At 41.5% G+C, this 20,000-nt stretch overlaps 1 protein-coding gene across 1 annotated transcript in view; it reads right to left on the bottom strand.

The window, feature by feature from the left end:
* Positions 1-6,639: 6,639 nt before the first annotated feature.
* The window catches only part of tbc1d1 (TBC1 (tre-2/USP6, BUB2, cdc16) domain family, member 1), a 47,741-nt gene continuing 34,380 nt past the window's right edge, over positions 6,640-20,000 (bottom strand). Inside the window, 9 exon segments of the mRNA XM_070915423.1 lie at positions 6,640-8,080; positions 8,082-8,248; positions 8,351-8,527; positions 11,335-11,504; positions 12,677-12,836; positions 13,782-13,925; positions 14,112-14,212; positions 15,719-15,877; positions 17,453-17,614. Of these exon segments, the coding sequence (XP_070771524.1) occupies positions 7,960-8,080; positions 8,082-8,248; positions 8,351-8,527; positions 11,335-11,504; positions 12,677-12,836; positions 13,782-13,925; positions 14,112-14,212; positions 15,719-15,877; positions 17,453-17,614 (1,361 nt within the window). The 3' untranslated portion in view covers positions 6,640-7,959.

The following is a 20,000-nucleotide window of genomic DNA, read 5'->3' as shown; positions in this document are numbered from 1 at the left end:
TGTTGGGTGGGGGCTCTATGAATCGTCTCCCCACCCTGCAGGGAGTAGTGCTTCCTCTCCAGGGTTCAGAAATAACCAACAGACAGCTTTATTGTTCAAGGAAACCTGCCTGCTGTCTCTGCCTGTCGCTCACACACACACACACACACACACACACACACACACACACACACACACACACACACAAAGACCCCCCTCTCCTTTTACAAATCTGAATAACTGACAAGTAGAGTCTTGGTTACACCCTGGCTCTGAGGAAGGGAGGAAGAAAGAGGGTGAGAGAGAGAGAGACATAGCGAGAGAGAGAGAGAGAGAGAGAGAGCAGGGGGTAAAGGGAGGGGTTTTGTGGACACTCGATGTGCTGACAGGACAGCGGTGGTCACACCCAAACTGTGGCGCCTGACCTTCTACAACAAACAGAAACACCCTTACACACATGCATTGACACACACACACACACACGGACGCACACATACAAATCCTGTAACATCATCCTTCTCAGTTTTCCAGTGAGGATGTCTTTTCTCTGCTGTTAGCAGTTTGTGACTCAGCAGGACGACTACAATCTGCCTCTTTCATAATCTCGTTCTGTTACTCTGAGGTCACTGGTGGAGGCTCGGCAGTATACGTACTGTATGTAAATCATACCAGATAGTGTTTACAGTATGTACCTGTGCATAACAAAACATTTAATCTCACGCTTCATGAATACCACAATGACAGTATTCATATGGCCAAAATAATTTAACTGTTATAGCCTAACAGTTGTCTATTATATAGCGGAAATTGAAATCTAGACAAATATAACAAACGTTTTAGCTTTAAAATGCATTAAGATAATCTTTTGAAATCTGTCTTTTCCTATATATGTATTTATACTGTATGTATATGAGTTATAATTACACAGTAAGTGAAATTTTAATCCATGACACAATAATATACGTGGAGCTTGTGATCACATGATTTAACTGCCTCTATATCACACCTATGATTTTGTCACCTAATTGTTCTAATAAAGCTTGAAACATGTTGCTCGTCCGCTTGTGGAAAAAATACAGAGGTTCAAGTTGGTCCAGAGCTACATTACATGGTGTGCAGTAAGCCCCTTTTTAAGTTTTTCTCATGCAATAATATATGTAATACATAAGAAAAGATATGAAAGAAAAGAGATTGACACTTTACAGCTAAAAAGTAAACTTTCTCTCTGGTGGACAATCTATGTAATGAGCCTCAAACATACAGTGCCTCTGGCATTTCTGCATTTCGATTTCTTGCGACTTATCGGCCGACATGTACGCCGATACCGATACATCTGTAATAAGCGTGGACTGATCATGCTGATGTATCAGTCAGTCTCTGACGCAAAGCTATTTCATGTAACTCTTCATTTAAGTCCTCATAGCAAGAAGAAACGAGACCCAAGAATAACAAACAGCATCAGTCGCTTCAGCGAGCGTCCCAAAACAAGTACAACGTATGTTCACGTTCGAGTCCACTTGTGGCCGTAGTCGTGACAACGGGAACAAAGGAGGAAGTCAGGCGATGCTGTTATGGAGTGACAAAGTCCGTGTAGGAGGCGTGGAGGCCGCTGTTGGTTTCCAACCGACAGTTTAAGTTGGGCACTTTTAAAGCATGACTATGATTGCTCCTTAACCTTAACCATGTGTTGTATTTTTGTTGCCACGACAACAAAGCTCCTCTAACCTTAACAAAGCACTTATCTTAAGCCAAACACTGATGTTTCTCTAAACCTAACCAAGTCGTTTTTGTGCCTAAACTTCACCAAACCTTAGCTAACCATAGCGTCGTTTGTCGTCCTGCTGATACTCGTGTTGGATCAGAAAACGCTTCTATGTGTCACTCTAGTGGGCTTTGACGAACTGCATTGTTGTCATTTCATTTGCATGACTTGTTGCATCGTCAAAGAGATTCAGTGAAACGTTCAGGTCAGATTAATCATCAGTGTTGTGTTAAGATGGCTGCCAACACATTCTCAGGTATACAGTTGACTAGCGGTGATTCACATTCAATCTTTTATGGCCATAAGATATGGTTCCTATACTATCATATATAAGCAGTCATAACCTGTATTGTGGAATGGTTACGGAGGGTCTGGCCCAATAAAGATCAGATTTTTTATCACCTTTGATTTCACAAGTGTTAATCAGCTCAGATATTAGATGTCATAAATTATTGTGTATCAGTGCTGTAATGTCAGCTGCCTCCTGTAACCTCAAAGCAACTCTTATCTTCTCATCTGCTCCTTTAATTTATAACACTGTTCACCATCTCACACGCTCACCGGTTTTACCTTCGCGCAAACACCACATTTGTCCGACAATCCTGGTCTGCTGTCTGGCTGACAGAACACCACATGCTTGACAAATTACAAATGAGAACAACGTTGAAAAAAGTTTCTGTTCTTTTATTTACAAAATGCTTAATCGTGTCACTTTTGTAGTTTGTTATAGCTTCTGTTGATCACATAACGACAAAGACGAAAGAGAACAGAAGCTAAAAAAGGAAACAGAATGAGAGAGTTTTTCATTTCCATAAATTGTGATGTGTCAAACAATTATTCAGGCTTGTGCATGCACATACAGTATGCACCCACACACACACACACACACACACACACACTGTAAATTGAATTCAATCATATTACAATAGAATGTGTGTATCATTAATTGAACACAACATTATGCAACTGTGACATGATAACTAGCAGTTTGGACATGTGGAGCTGCAATGTCTGGGTGGTATGATGAAACACACACACACACACACACACACACACACACACACACATAGGCATGTGCTTACACAGACAGTGATGTTGAAATGCAAAGGGAGGGATATATGTGCAATTTCCTTGCCAAGACTTTGACATTTCTTTGAAAAAGATCTGTTGTTTCTCTTTAGAATCCTTTTTTCTATAAATGATCGCTGACTGACGATCACACAGACTGAACCCACCTGAACAACCAAATATGTTTATTGGGTCTTTTTAAAAAAAAAAAAAAAAAAAGCTTTTCTGAAAAAGCCAATGTGACATGAGAGGACTGTGCATGAAACAAAGGGTTAGTACTAATGTAAAGTGGGAGTTCAAGATTCAAAGGTTTTATTTATCACATGCTCATGCAATGAAGTGCATGGTGGTGCACTACTGAAATGTGAAGGTGTATATTGGTCTGGTGTCTAGGTGGGCTCTGCAGTGTTTCAGTATTTTAAAATGTGTAAAGTAAACAGTTCAATAAAATGTTGTACATGCTTGAGTGCAAACATGCAAATGTGCAGGGTGGTGCAAAGGATCCTCAGAGGACAGGGGTGATCCCTGAGAGGCTCTAATACTGTCTGTCATGCTATTTAGCCAGCATACAGTAATTGTTTACTTATAATGCTAATAACTAAATAAACTGCAGAGAAAAACAGACGTTTAATTCTAGGCTTTAACTTGTTTTCATTTCTTAGTTAATTTGTGGATGGTTCTGCTTTTTGCAATACAATAAAACGGAGACAAAAAAGACACAAAAGATTATGTAGTTATTGGTTTTCCTCAAGACTGATAAGCCCGATCATAAGTACAACCTAAAAAAGCTTTAAGACAAATCATTCATTTATTCAGGTTCATACTTTAAAGACTGATGTCAGACTAAAGGTACGCTGAGAGGAGCTGCCTAATGGAGCCACCACAGGTCCAGTAAAATCAGGAGCTTTATGGCCTCCATCACTCTGAATTATTCAGGTGCTTCAGATGAAGTAGCTGCTTATCAAGGTTTAGTGCTGCGACAGCGCTTTATGAGCTGTTACTGAGACTGTTTGACCTTTTGTACTGACCAGTGCACTCTCATCTGAACACTTGGTGTGTCGTTACATGTCTTTAAACAGGCATCATTAATGATTACATCCACCTGAATTACTTTATACGCCACGTAAACGGATGAAGTGGGTACTTGTTGGTGTGTAAAGGTGAGCTGATAGCCAGAGCTGTGTTTTTAGCTCAGTCCACCACTTTGATCCAGACTGAAATATCTCAACAACTACTGGATGGATTGCCATGAAATTTGACACATTCATTCATGGTCCCCAGAGGACACATTTTACTGACTTTGGTGATCTTGAGTGATTTGAGTTTTTCCTTTAGCACCACCATGATGCTCACATTTAAAGTTCTGAGTGAAATATCACAACAACCATTGGACGGATAAAATGTGGTACAGACATTCATGCCCCCCTCAGGATGAATTTTGATAAGTTTGGTGATTCCTTAACTTTTCATTTTTCCATCATCAGGTCAAAATAAATTTTATTTAAATTTCTAATACTTTGTTTTATGACAAATTCTGTATGAAAAACTAACAACATTCCCATCAGCCTCAGCTGTACTTTGTGTTTAGTGCTAATTAACAAATGTTAGGATGCTAACGTGCTGAAAAAAAATCAACATGTTAGCATTGTCCTTGTGAGCATGTTAGCATGCTGATGTTAGCATTTAGCTCAAAGCACTGTTGTGCCTAAGAACAACCTCATAGAGATGCTAGCATGGCTGTAGACTCTGTCTTGTTTTCTACCAGATGGAGGGGAACCAGTCTGATGACCTCTGATACCACACACATGCACTGCTCTACTTATTTATAATCGATATGTAATTACCACATCCTCAGCTTGAAAAGCCCTCTGCCAGGCTCCCTAAGAGTGTGTTGAATCAAGGTTGAATCAGGGTTGTAGGAGGATACAGGCATGTGGTGAAGCTCAGGGCAGGGCAGGGCTGAGGTGGAGTGTGGAAGGGTAAACAGATGCCAAGTCAAATAAAACAAAACTCTCGGCAACAGCACAACCCCTGGCAGCCTGCTTGACCCAGCATAGCGACACATAACACACACACACAAACACACACACACACACACACACTGTACACATGCGCTGTGTTTACGCACAGCGTAGGCGGCACTCTAGATGGTGGGTGATTCCGCTCCCTCTCTGTTCACTCAACCAGAGAATTAAGAAAATCTGTCCACAGATGCTGAGTTTCAACCACAGTCACGCAAGAAGCTGCAACAGCAGGAGCTCTGACACAGCAGGTACACACACACACACACACAAAGGTCTTACAACACTGCATGATAACTGAGCCTTTAACACAGGTGCACACATGAGATGGGCAGGGCTGCTCGGCCAAGGGTTATGTAGCTTAAAAAAAAAAAATCCTCACAAGCACCCAAGAGATCATCCCAGATTAGCTGCATCAGGCCTCAGTGAGGCTGGTTGTGGTGGTCTGCAGGGTGTGGCCACATATCAAGCAGTCATGCGGTTTACCTGCTGATCAGTCTCATTAGTACAGGAGGGCGTGGCAGCCTCCTGGATGTTATGCAAAGAACTTGACTCCCTTTGTTGCTGCTTCTCGGAAATCTCCATTCAGCAGGAGTGTTTGGTTTGGATCAAGACTTGAGCTGTGTCTTTAAAGCAGAACAAGTATTAATTATGGTCTACGGTTAATAACAATGTGATTCTTTTGTTGATCCCTGTAGGGAAAGTCTGTTGTCTTGCCCTCATCCACAGGGCGGGGCAGGTCAAAGGTTGTTTACAGAGCAGCATTTCTCGAGCTGTCAGGGAGTCAGTGGCTAACATACAGTTTTTATTAGCATTTTTGCCTCCATTTGGTTGACAGCGGAGACGCAGACTGCAAATGTGGGGCGAGAGAGAGAAGAATATGACATCTAACAGATGTCGCTGGCCAGAATTGAACCAGTGATTCACGAGTGACCTCTTTCTCATTATATGCAGTCATTTAATCCATTAATATAAATCTGATTTCTTGTACACTAACTGCAAAAACACCATGCAAAACATTGTGGAATTGGGACGCAGCAAGTGTATTGCTCAAAGACATGCAGGGTGGAAATTGGCCAATACAGAGGCTTCTTAACTGTATAAAGTGATCTTTACCAAAGAATTACATTCAAAGAAGTACATATTTTCTGTAGACACACATGAAAAGTACTTGTAATGGCCTTCATCATAGTTATTTTTGTTAGTTATGATCATGTGCACACACAGAAACATCCTGATAAATAGGCGGCTCCAGTCTGACCAGCTGGTTGATTAATGGGTTCACTCAGAGGACCTCAAACAGGTTTAGGAATGTGAGGAGAAAAGGGTCTTTCTGGGAGCTCTGTGTAATCGTATACTTGAGCTGGACTGTGAGGAAATGCATTCTTTAAAAAACAAAACGACATGATCACATGGAAAAAACAAAAAAAGTATTTCAGTAGTGGAGTGTCCATGTACATAGAATATAATTAGTATCTTTTTGGCTGAGGTTCTGCTGTTGTTGCTTTTTCTGTTGTGTACACACACATACATGCACACCAACAGAGCCACAACTTGCCCCGACATGCCTTTTCTTCAACTTCAGGAGGAGTTTCTGGAAAGAAATTCATGTCTGCCTTTTAAATACTGTGGACTGTATATTTCCATATGTTTGAAACCTTATATCAGCCCTGTAGCATTCAAAGTGACTGGCATGTTTAGACAGAAGGAGGTACAATCTACACCATCTTTCACACTCTGACACTTGACACACGGGGGTACATGCTGTATGCAGGAAAACACACACAAAACAAAACCAGGCTTCAGCTGTGCTGAAAGGATATGAAATGTATTTTAAAGTACAGAATAACAACAATAATAGCAATAATCAATTAAAACAAAAACACATGTGCAAGGAGAGTCAGGAGTAAGAAGAAAGACATCTTTACAGTGTAAATCAAGAGATTTGTTGCCATCAGTGAAGTGCACAGTAACACATGTAGACATTCACATACAAACACGCCGAGTTGCAGCTCAGGTTGAAGGAATTCAGTGTGTTGAATACAGTAAATGACTCGCAGATGACAGATTGTCTCAACAGCAGAGGTTACCTATCTGGAGTTCTCGACACAACTGTGTTTTGCAGTAATTTAAAGTAATTGATCTGGAAGTCTGTACTGTGCAGCTACTGTTTTTAAGTTTTCTGTTGAAATTGCATCTATTCCCATTTTCTACACAGACGGATCGACGTGTATTCAAAGGTGAAAAAAACAGGATGTGAAATGGACTGGATTTATTGTGTTAGTCTTCCTGCGAGATACTGTGACTAAATGAAGTTTAAAACATACAGGATCAGCCGTGGAAGACTAGAAATACAGAGAATAGTTCCAAAATAGTTCACCTTTGACCTCTGAATACGAGCACCACCATCTAACATCATTTAGCTTATGTCGATGTTCAACTTTTACAATAGAAAAACAAACAAAAAAACACTTTGTCATGAAGTTTATTTCTTCATCCGTCCCTTCATCTCACTTTCTTGTCTTCTCCCTCATTTTTTCTTTGGAAACATTTCATCTTTGTAGTACTTACTTACTATGTGATCAATGGCATGTTCTTTGTTCGACCTTGTTTTATATTAATAAAAGAACAATCTTTGGCTAGTTTAGCCTCGTTGCATCCGACACAGTTCAACAAACTTCTCGTAGGAGCATAAAACACAAGCGTGAAGACACTCACAGACATTCACAAACATACAAGTACAGGTACAAATGTAACTGTTTAGTTTTTACAGTAGAGGCCCAGTGGGACAGTGCTATCTTTGGGGATTGTTGGTCAAATCACACGTTCATTTATATTTTGTTAGAGAGCTGGAAGAGGGCACTCGTGGCTGTAGGATAATACTCAAAGGTGCCGTCCTTTAATTTTCTTTCTCTTTTAACCTAATCCCCATTTTTGCTGTATTTCCATTCTAGTCCTCTCTGTTTTAGGTCCAACTACCTCAGTATTTCCTCTTTTTATTAAAACATTCTGGAGCTGGGAAGAGAATAAAGGTGGAGGCAGGGAGTCGTCTTAACGTCTCGCTCCACCTCCTCTTCCTGGGCCTTCCACACCCGGCTCCTCCTCCGGGCGCCCTTACCATTTGGAAGATTATAAGGTGCAGTTATGAAGCCTCTGGAAGAGCCAAAGGGTGGGGAAGGGAGTCCACAGTCCTGTTCGCCAGCCCCTCTCTGTCTTCCACCTTTGCGGTTTGTGTTTCAGAAGTTGGGGGGAGTGTGTGTATGCCGAGGCTGGTGAGGAGGTCCTGGAGGCGTGTGACGGTGCTTGCTAGCTGTTTCTTCTCCTCCTCTAGTGCAGAAACCTGCTCCCTCATGCGGCCCTCTGACTGGGCCAAAGCCTCCACCCGGCTCTCCAGGCTGCAGACGCGAGCATGTGACACCTGTGTGGGAGGGGGTGATGGTTGAAGTGAACAAAGTAAAAGTAGATGACTTGCCTTTATTTGTGTGTGTGTGTGTGTGTGTGTGTGTGTGTGTGTGTGTACCTGCAGCTCCTCGAGCAGGTCGAGGTTCTGCTGTCGGAGGCTCTGATTGGTCCTCTCTAGCTGTGCAGCTCGCTGGTGTTGGTTGAGGGTCGGGGGTGTGTCCAGCAGCTCATCCTGCAAGACATGGTACTCCACCTCATAGGCCTGGAGCTGCTTGGACACGTCCATCTCACAAACCTAATGAACACACAAAGTGTTTACAATGTGCAGCAACAGTTTAAAAACTCATGACATTTATCAATCTTGAACGAACATTCAAGAAAACAAAACATTAAATAGCAAACATTCACATCCTTGGCTCATCTGAATCAACAGTGAACCTCATCTCAGCTCAGAAACTTTTTCTAACCTATAAAAAAATGAATTCTCACATATTGGAAGGAAATTACTGTCCCAGCCATTAGAATGTGGCTGGATTACTTAATTAACACCTCATATTTGGTGAAGACTTTAAAAACAAACTCAATTTTTTCAAATTTGACAACACCTCAAGTACCCGGCATCTTAAAATTAGAAGACAGTCAATATACACCTTTATAATATTTCACAGTATCAAATAAATGTAAAAGAATGTGAATATGTTGAAGACATACAAGAAATCTGGATGGGTTAGTGTGACAGGGTGGGATTATCGAGGCAGACTTTTCACTTACTGATTGTTTGTGGATATTTGTATAACACATCCATGGCTTCAGAATCGTTAAAGTACATATGACTCAAACTGCTAAATAAAAATATGTTTGAAACAAGACAACCTCTCTGCTTGCGTTTAAAGGGAAATTCTGGTTTATTACATGTAGCAAGATTAGTTCAACCACTTTATTTGGAAATAAAAAGCCAACATGAGCGCACCAGAAATGGCAGTAATGATTTCTAATTGCAGGACTACGTCAAGCACAGAAGGCCAAGGTGTTAATAACAGACAGGTAGTAATGACAACGTAGTAATCAGCGTTTCCTCTTCCATATAAGTTTGGCTAACCTGTTGGTTTGTTTAAACTTTGTAAAATCATCTGAGTACAATGTTCATTACTGATAGGAATGACTATGAACAAAAGATAAATATAAAGCTGGAATTTCCCTTCAAGTGTTTCCTTTTAATGTCACAAATTACACAGATTTTGCAGATTGTTGTCGTCCTGTACCGACAACTTCCATATTTCTGCATAACAGAAAACAAACAATGGAGACATGTTTTGCTCACGAGGTTCCAGACATCCTGTAGTTACACTCCCAGGTGAAACTGTGAGTCACACCACAGTTAACATATAGACAACCTGATGTGGATAAGTGGCACTGGAGGGAAAGTATCGGCAAGCTAGAGCATGACTCAACATCCTTTTGCTAGCTCATACAAATTATAAGGTAAATGCATACTTTCTAAACTATAGCGTACCTTGATAACATCTCTCTATATGTGTGTTTGAGTCATCCCAGACTAATGTCAGCTCTTTCCATCTCAAGACAACCTACATTACTGTACAAGTTAAAGGAAAATCTTGACATCCTGACATTAGTTTACATGAGACTAACGAAACATTATTACACGAGGAAGTCTGATCACGACTCCGGGACGTTTGCTTATTGGGAGTCATTCAACATGTGACTCTGATGTTATTGACATATAGTAGTTTTCCTGTTAAAGGTTAAATGACTTCACTGACACTCCACCCACCGGCTGCCCTCATTACTGTTATAAGGAGAGGGTGTGGTTCACAATGATAGCATCTGTCACTCAAGCAGAATATCATTCTCCACTTTCTTGTTTCGTCATGAAGCAATTATATGTTGTCTCTCTATCACTGCCGTGAGTTGTAAAATCACTTATTATGGTGAAACACATCAAGTTTAAGTTTCTTGAGTAGATTTAAGCAACACAATATTGTTTTTACACAGATATACAAGATCAGAGAAGCTACAAGAGGTTATCTGGCCACTGATTCACTAGTTAACTAACCTATGCATATTCATTCAACCACCTAAAACAGGAGGTGGAAACCGCTTCTGTATGTGATGTGTGTGTTAAACGATAAGTTGGGTGATTTTCTAAATGTATTCTATTGTTAATAAATTCAGTGAAAAGACTAAAACCAACAGTGAATCAATCCTTCTAACAAGTATTCTCTGTATCCAAAGTCTGGTATATTTTATTCCTCTGTGCCATAGAGCTCCATTGTTGTCCAAAAACTATTAAAAACACAGAAGTGAGTCACACGTTCCTTCATTATGATGAACACGGGAACTGTAGTTTATTTTGAGACAAACACCTTCCTGCTGCAGTAAATACTCACTAGAGCACCAAATGTGAAAGAAAGAAGAAAGAAGTGGGCATTCAGGAGGCAGGGGTCTAACAAAAGACACTATCAAGTTCTACTAGAGACTAAGCCAGGATATTTCAGTCAATGCTGCTTCAATATTGACCATTCTTAACTGAATCTATGAGTGAAATAACTTTATGGAAGCACACTCTAAATCACTGGAGTTCCCCTTTAATCTTTGGCTGAAAATAGTTCCCAACAAATCCACTATTTGGTCCTGTTTGAGTAACATTTGTCTAAAACTGCAGAACTGCAGTACGCAGCTGTTATAGGAAATTATTTAGCCTTTCTTGAAATTTTATATATATATATATATATATATATATATATATATATATATAAAGAGAGAGAGAGAGAGAGAGAGGCAGAGAGAGAGGTCACACCTATGTATTCAGTAGAAGCAAATGGGTTTGGGTCCACAGAAAGGCTGAGGAAGTATTGAGAGAGAGACTAACACGTTGGTTTTGGTCTTTTCATGGGATTTGTGGACAATAAGAAAAGTAGAAAGAGTAATGCCAGACTTATGCTTTTTGACTTATACTATAATCCCCACTTAAAATAAATCCATAAAAATAATCACAGATGAATGACTTTGTATTGTATTCCAGTTAGACAGTCCAGTGGTTAAAAGGGTATTCACACATTACTGATTGTTTCTTATTCTAACCTGGTTGATGGTTTTCTCCATCTGCACCAGGCCCAGGTTGGGCAGCGTGGTCTTGATGAAGTCCACTATGGACTCCAGGTTCTCATGCTGCAGGATCAGAGGCTTGTGGCTCCCCAGCAGGCTCAAGGCCACCTTAAAGATGACCTCTGACCCCTGCAGGAACAACATATCTGACAGAGGACAAAGAGAAACAATGAGATAGGTGGTTGGAAAAGGACGTGAGAGCTTTTTTTTTTTTTTTCAAAAGTGTGTGAATGAATGGCAGGCGCTTACAGTGCAGCTTACTGCATTGATCTGTGACTTAAAGGTTTTTTTTAAATGACAGATGCTTTGACGTCAATAAAAAGATTTAAGCAAACATAAATATAGGCCAGGGTGAATACGAAGAGGTGGAGTAGGTGTGTTTATTTGTGTGCGTGCTTTGAATGCATCAGGGTGGAGTAAGGGTTAGGCAGGATTGCATGAGGTCATTCGACAGATTAAGGAATGGGAGTGGAGGTGTGGAGCCCCACATGCTGTACGATATCAAAAGACTTTACAGTGCTATGATGATGCCCTCTAACTGCGCGCACACGCACGCACGCACAAACACACACACACACACACACACACACACACACACGCACAGTGTTATGCTCAGATGAGCACGAGGAGCCAGTGAGTCTGGTTCAGTCACTGAGCACAGTGTAAGAAATTAGGCATGAAAACAACAGTAAGGAAGGAATGAGGGAGAGAAAAGCAAAGACAGAAAAAAAAAAGACATATCAAGGGGCTGTGGGTGTGATGATATTTACACGAATGATAAAAGGTCACTTCAGAGGGAAACAACAAAAGCCTGTAACTGACAAAGATGCTATCTCAAATGTGTCTGTGACTCACTATTAGAGATTTTATTCCACAGAAACTAAGTGCTGTCTAAGTTTTTGAAGAAAAGCTTTGATCATTATCATGAAACTTTGATTAGTTGTTAAAGTTTATACAACGCCAATCCCATCTTCTTCCCCACCAAACTTATTAGATTCCTTGTCTGTACTTTGCTTTCTACACCTTCTATTTCCTCTTGTTTTACCAAGTCCTTCAATCATAGTTTCCTTATTTTCCTCCACTCCCCCCCCTGCCTCCCCCCTTCCATCACTCTGGGTTCAAGGTCTAATTAGAAAAGTTAACTGGGGAGTGGAGACAATCTAAACATCTCTGTGGAAGCCCCCACCATCCTGTTTCTTTTCCGACATCTATACTGGCGTGCTTTTCTCAGGAAGAAGAAACCCACGGTGCGGTGACCAAGTAAAACAAGAGGGTGGTCTATGAGTGCAGAAACATACGCAGATTTCCAAAAGCTTACCGAAGACTCTGGCCACGAAGCCGAGGGGGAAGTGTGAGGCGAAGGCGGTGAGAAACCAGGGGGTGGCGTATAAGCTGGGCCCGATCTCCTGCTGCTCCAGGTGGCTGTAAAGATCCCTGTGGTAGTCGTGGAGCAGCCGCGACAACTGGTACATCTGAATCTGACATGAACGACATACCAGAGGTTGTTTTTGCTGGCTTGACTGGGAGCCTGTGTGGTTGAGTGTACATTATGTGCAGATTGTGCTTTTATTATTTTATACATGCTTTTAAAATTGGATTAGTTGCACATTAAGGGATTATGTATGTAGCCATAGCATAAATGTAACTACACGTTGGTGCTACTGAGATACCACATGGAGACCGCAAGAACTGTGATTGGACAGCTTTTGTTTTGTTCTACAAGTTTCTGATGCCGGTAGAGATTAAAGACTATATCAAGAAAGTTTAAGAAGTGATCCGCTCCTTTCCAAAAATCCAGCAGGCCATTTCTGAACGGCATGCCGCGATCGTCACTCTCTATCACATTAGTCTCCTTCTCAGTAAAGAAAGTTCCCACCGTCGCTCTCCAACACAAAGTGAATGAAAGAATGTAAACACAATAACCGCGGGGTAAATAATTAAAGCACGATACAGCCTGATCATGTACAGTACATCCGTCTAGCATTGCAGTAGTTCTAACAAAGGAGGAAATCCGACACTAAATTATAATTCAAAACCTACGCCAGAGGTATATATGGCAAGACTCATGTTAACCCCTTTGTATCACATATAAATCCAGCTGCAAACCAGGCATCAGTAACCACGTCTCAACCAACCCTTCAAACTTTGTTAAAACATGAAAATGTAAGCCGATCACTGTGATTCTGAAAACAGAAAGGAGAGATGCATGAAATTTCATATCTACAATGTGAGATGAATAGACTGATTGATGACTGGACATATAAAAAGACAGTGACCTGCAGTCCTCTCTTTGATGTAATTTAAGTGTGTGAGTAAGAGAGAGAAATGATCTAAATTAAGTGTATAGGGGGCTGTAGATGTGTGCTATATATGTGGGACAAAGAGACTCTGTGTGTGTTAGTGTGTGTGTGTGTGCATTTTACCTGCAGGATAATCATGTCAGGTCTGTACTGTTTGCGGAGCCCCACGTCATACATTAGAAATTTGAGCATGTTGAAGGCGTCCTCCTCCCCCATGTGTAACAGCAGCACTCCAGCAATGAAGGACAGGCCCTGGCAGTAGCCCACCTACAATAACAACAATAACAAACTTGACGTCTGCACAGACAAGGAAGGAGGGGAAAAGAGTGTGAGCCTAAAAGACAGGTGACAAGTCCATTCAGTCCATCGGGGTGTGGGGGAGAGAGACACCCAAAAAGAAAGTGAAAGAAGAAGAAAGCCAGAGAGAATACTTAAAGAGAAAATAAATGATACCTCAGGGTCCAGCAGTGAGTAGGCTTTCAGTATATTATACAGAGACAGTTGTCCTGCCCCCAGCTGGGCTTGGAAATATGGATGAGTGGGAAAAGTGCGACCTGGGACAGAAGAAAAGAGTGAGAGACATTATCTATATTGCAAAACATCTGCATGTATCTAGTATATATTTGATGTCTGAGAACAACCTGATAAACATCTACAATCAACAATAGATTTGATTTACTTGATTTAGTCTGACATACTCCTGGAAAGAAACATGAATGATCCATAAGACACCAAAGCCTCTGGGTGTGTGCCACGTGTTTGAATGAAGCACAAACTCTGCTAAACTTTGCCTTAGGATGCTAAACTTCACACTTTGAGGTTGATGTTAGAAAATGAGCTCAGTGCCTGAGCATGTGCCAAGCTGTCATGCTTACAAACATGTTCATGAAAACACACATATTTACACATGAATGCAGCTTTATGCAGAAGAACCTCCTTCAGAAGCTTAACATGTAACTGCGGATGGGACAGATGACAACATAATGACCTGGGATCTGTAAAAGAACATTCTTAACGTGGACAGGCTGGTAATTGGCAGGTGTATGTGTGTTTTGGGACTAAGAACTTCTTGACTTACAGTGTGTGACAGTGAGGATTTGGAGAAAACAATGACGACTGCGTGAGTGTGTATGTGTGGAATGTGCTGTGGGGGCTTTATGTTAGTGAACATAATGCAACAACTCCCTCCCCTGCCTGAAGGAAAGAGTGTGTTTTTGTGCCTGTTCTGTGTGATGAATGTAAGGTGTGTACGAAGCGCTGAACCTCAGAACCCTATATTTAAAACCTTCGCCCTCTTGCTTAAATTACTTAAAATACGCTTTTGTATGTTTACGTGAAGTCGACGGCCTTGAGTTGCCGTCATTTTCTACCTGCAAGCGTCTTTTGTATCATAAACACTGTGTGTTACAGCACATAACACCAAAGTGTCACTGTGTCTGCCGTTACCTCGGTCCCCACCCTATTTGATGTAGAGTGAATAACATGATAGTCAGATGAAAGACACAGGGTCAACAGCAAAAACAGAGGAGGTTAAGTGCTACAGGGATAGATGTGTGGGTGGATGTGTATATGCATGTGTGTGGGTGTTATATGGGTGGGGTGTAGGTATTGTGTGTGTGGGTTTTTGGGTAGGAGGTGTTATCAACATTTGAGGGTGAAAGTAATAAAATTAGGTCTAGAGGTTGTCATATACTCTGTACAGGGTTTCCGCAGTGTTAAACTGAAGACTTTATAAGTACTTTTTAATACCACACAGAAGGTAATTTAATACCTTTTTCACCATCATACTACGTCGAAGAATGACAGAAAACTAGTAACTTACTTAGTTATTAAGTACATGCATTTATTGACATCTATATATATTTTTTGTGTGACTTTCACTCTTGGAGTGAGAGGAAAACTAGTATGTTTGTGCACAGGGGATACTGTACATTGGTTTATGTTTCAGTGTTTGTTCCATATAGCAGAATAGCTTCAAAATTAAGTATCTAAACAATGTGTGCAAGTGGAATATGAATATTTTCTATGTGTGTGTGTGTGTGTGTGTGTGTGTGAGTTACCCAGATCTATGAGGATAGCATGTTGCTGCGAGGTGAGCTGTTTCAGCAGCTCTTTGTATGGAGTGTGATTGGTAGGGGGTCGGGAGGGAACCGTCTGCCTGAGCAAGTACTGCTCAGAGAGAAACTTCCAGATCTCGCCTCGATGTTGCCTTGGGACACCTGCCAGAGGGAATAGAGATGAAAGAGAATGAGGGTGGGGTTGGGTAGTGTAAAGATGGTCTAACATGTTAACCTGCTGTAAGTGACAGCTGTTCAGCTGTCCAATTGAATCTCCAGGGATTAATAAAGGAATTCTTCTTCTTCAGGTTCAGACATTGTTAAACAACGGTAGTATGCAAATCATGCCTGTTGTATGCAAATCAAATCATGAGGCAATCTGATGTCAGGACTTGAAAATGTGGTGAACCTCAGTGGGCTGAAGATACTTGGACGAGCCTTAACTTGGTTGTAAAAATACCTCTTCAGCCCAGTAATTAGTTTGACGGAGTGAGAAACAGACAGAGTTTGTTAGCCCATAGGTGTTTCTAAATGGTGACAGGGGATACAGCGTTCTACAGTATTTTCCTACGTTTTCCTTTAATGTAGAGATTCCTTTTTTGACCTTGGCAACATATATCTGTTTTTTGACCTTGGCAACACATATCTGTAAGCAAATATTCTATAAGCAATAGATAAGTAACTCAAGCTTGCATTTAGAATATTTACCACACTGACTGATATTTGGTGCATCATAAAATACTGACTTGTGGACTTGGTGGTAATTTTTTATTAGATCCAATTAGATTTTCTTTCAGTAAATCATCAATTTGTTTATTTATTCTGGTAAGTTTGGCTGTGAGAGCAATGCTCCTGTTTTAGGAACGCCCTCTTCATATTCATTTATGCACATTCACACGTGGAAGCTGCTCAGTCAAACCACAGTCTCATCTGCTGGCCGCTGAGCAATTTCAAGGAAAAGTTCAACTATTGGGGAAATGCGCTAATTAGCTTTCTGGCTGACAGTTAGATGAGAAGATTGATACCACTATCATGTCTGTATGATTTAAGTCTAAAGCCAGCAGCCAGTTAGCTTAGTTTACCACCAAGACTGGAAACCGAGGGAAACAGCCTGGCTTTGGGTTCAACGTAGGGCCTTTGTAAAACAAAGAGCACAGGCACAACCATCAGGATCTCAGCATGTAAAGATCACAGGAGGAGGAAGTTCAAACATGTGACCTCGCAGCTTTTACTCCTCCTATCAGATGGTGTGGCCATCGTTATAATGTGACATCATCACTTTGCGTCATAATCTTGCTCTTGAGGCTACTTCACCAAGTTCCAATGCTGCTATTCGTTGGGGAGTAGGCTTTCTGTGTGCATTTGTGTTCTGGACTTTAGATCTCCCCTGTTACGTTTGAGGCCGAGGGCAGAGGAGATAACCTTCCTGTCGTCTGTGCAGAACATGCTGATACTAGAAAATGGACAGAACAGAAAGTCTTGACAATGAGATACAGACACTGGGGGTAATAAACACTGCACAAACAGTGAATTAAAAACACTTAATAGAATTTATGCTCTTTCCTTTTGCTGTATTTAAGGACCCGAGCTGATGATAAGGGGAGAAGTAACAATACATATTTTCAGTTTCATACATTAAGCTCTTTGGTCAATATTTGCCAATACCTGGTGATTTTGAAAAAGAGCAAACATTTCCAAGAAACACTGATATATGTATCTGTGGAGCCAAATATGTACCTTGTGCAACAGCAGCATGTATGGTATCTGTGTCAAATTTGACCTTTGCCCTCCCAGGAGTTCCCAGCATCTTCTCCCAGACCAGAGTGACCTCCTTCAGGCATGGAGTGATTTCCTCATAGTCCAGTTTCAGACGCTTGTTCTGCAGATCGCTCTCAGAGGCTACAGACATAAATACACAGACAATACACGTCAATTATGTGACAACCCCAGCGTCCTTTGCCTTGGCCCTGTGGTGTGTGTTCGTTGCAGGTCCTTGGCTGGGTGGAGCTGAGGTGCTATCGCTGTAACTGGGAACACTTGACGACCGGTGTTCCTGAAAGCTATTTAAGCCCACATGCCCATATGCCAGGGTGTAAAGCACCAAGCCCTGTACATAATTTTCCACATCTCCTTGCTGTGCTATAATAAGACTTTTTTTGTTTTGCGTAATCAAATTTGTGGAGGGAAACCTTGAGTCCTGGACATAACACAGATTAACACAGCATAGGAGATAAACAGAAAGACACAAACTGTGAATTCCGTTGCAACACATTGACACCAGTGATCAAAGAAGGTGAGGGCACACCCAGCACCCCTCATCTGTTCCTCTCTTTTTGACAACACCCTTCCTCTCCTCCCTCCTCTAATCTCTTAACCCACAGCCCTTCTTTTCTTCTCTTTCTCTTTTTCTGCTAACTCTCAACTCTTTCTTCTCATTCAATCCCACGTTTGCTTCATCCACACTCTCCCTCTCCCTTTTCTCCCTCCTTCCCCTTGTGGACTTCCCCACCCTTTCCGCTCATGTGTGGTGTCCACCCAGTGACCAGCTGCAACTTGGCAGAGGTGGGGAGAGTGACATCATCAATACAGGACAGGAAAGAGACAGCAGGCCACTTCCCGCTCCATCCTGTACTTACACCTTCCAGGATACGGAGGGGAAATTAGGCGTGCAGCCAACAGTGGGGATTAAGCCGAGCATCAGCAAAATCTAGCAATAACACCACAGCTTTAATGAACAAACTGAGACTGCAAATTCAATGCCTTACATAAGTAGAGTGCTTTGCATAGAACTCACACAAAAAATCCAGAATAAACACATTTTAAAATAACTTGGCACAAGATAAATTGAGAATCTCAAGAGGTCTGAATACTTTTTATGAAGTGCTGTATATCATGGCCTCCGCAATCAAAGACAGGCAAGTAGCGGGAGTGACCTGGAATGTGTATTCTGAATAATAGAGGAAGAAAACTTGAACGGGGCAGTAGCTGACACACCCAGAGTAAGAATAGATGCTGCTGGAGAGGCCGTGGCTCTGCTCTGCTGTCTGTCTTATCAGCTGTCTGGCGCAGCCAGAGTCTAGTCAGAACTCGCTCACTGGCTGCAGCTCAATCTCTCCTCTCCCCAACCTCTCCTCGCCTCCCGCACTCCATTTCTCTCCCTTTCTGTCGCCGGAAGACTCCGCCCATGATAACACCACAAGATAGGATACCCCACCCTGGAGCTGACAAAGATACACGCACACACTGATGGAGGCGCACACACAGTTGACACATAAACCAGGCAGCAGTGAGAGCAGTGAGATAAACAGTGAGAATGGAGGACAGGGAGTTGAGCTCCACCCAGACAAATAACGGACAGAAAGGTGGAGCGCACCCTGTGGGAGGAATAAAACACAATTAAACTATAGACGCCCAGGAAAGCCGCCGCACGCTGTAGATGTGTATGGTCATGTGTATGGTTTATATCTGGGGTATTCAACTAAAATTTGAAGAGGTCCAGTTAGAGAAAATTTCCTTAAGCAAAGGTCCGGAACATCATAATGTCTAACTTGCGTTGTGATGTAGAGTGATATATATTGAAGTAGCCTAGTAGTTGTATCAACGTCTGCATGTAATCAACAACTGACTGTCCAATCAAATAAAGAAAGTACCATTCAAAAACATTTTGACAATATTTATTGTCTCTTAACATTGAACTCTACAGATATATAATACTGTAGATATGTATAATGTTCTTCTCTCATTAAGTAAAAGAAGGGCTGCATTTAAAATAAAATAGAGAAAATAAATAAAATAGCTTTTGAAAAATTGTGGATCTTAAAATGGAGTCCAGACTTGGACCGCAGTCCGCCTGTTAGTAACCCATGGTGTATAGTATGTAGAGTACAGCCAGTGCGTGTGAGGCTGAATAGAGTGAGGTGACCCGGACGTATTTTTATCAATAATATTGACCCACATTCTGCTAAATAGGCCAAAATTTCCATCTGTGTGATGGCTTAAGTGTTGCATGTGTATTAATGGTTTGTATACAGTGCAGGTAGTTAGGGGTGTGGTGCATAGCTAGGTGTGTGCTGGTACGTGCCAACTGGGTCATGAAAGAGGTGGAGCACTTGGCACACCCTTAGACATGCCTACCATCTAACACACGCACACACCTATACATTATATAACCTGTTCATTTGTGGTGGGTCTAATGTTTGAAGACATAAAAACAGGTATGCACTCGATTACTTGTGTGTGTGTGTGTGTGTGTGTGTGTGTGTGTGTGTGTGTGTGTGTGCACATC

The sequence above is a fragment of the Enoplosus armatus genome, chromosome 2, assembly GCF_043641665.1.
Source record: "Enoplosus armatus isolate fEnoArm2 chromosome 2, fEnoArm2.hap1, whole genome shotgun sequence".
NCBI classification, from domain to species: Eukaryota; Metazoa; Chordata; class Actinopteri; order Centrarchiformes; family Enoplosidae; genus Enoplosus; species Enoplosus armatus.
Note: the sequence above shows the minus strand (reverse complement) of the source record. Positions and strands in the feature narration are given on the sequence as shown.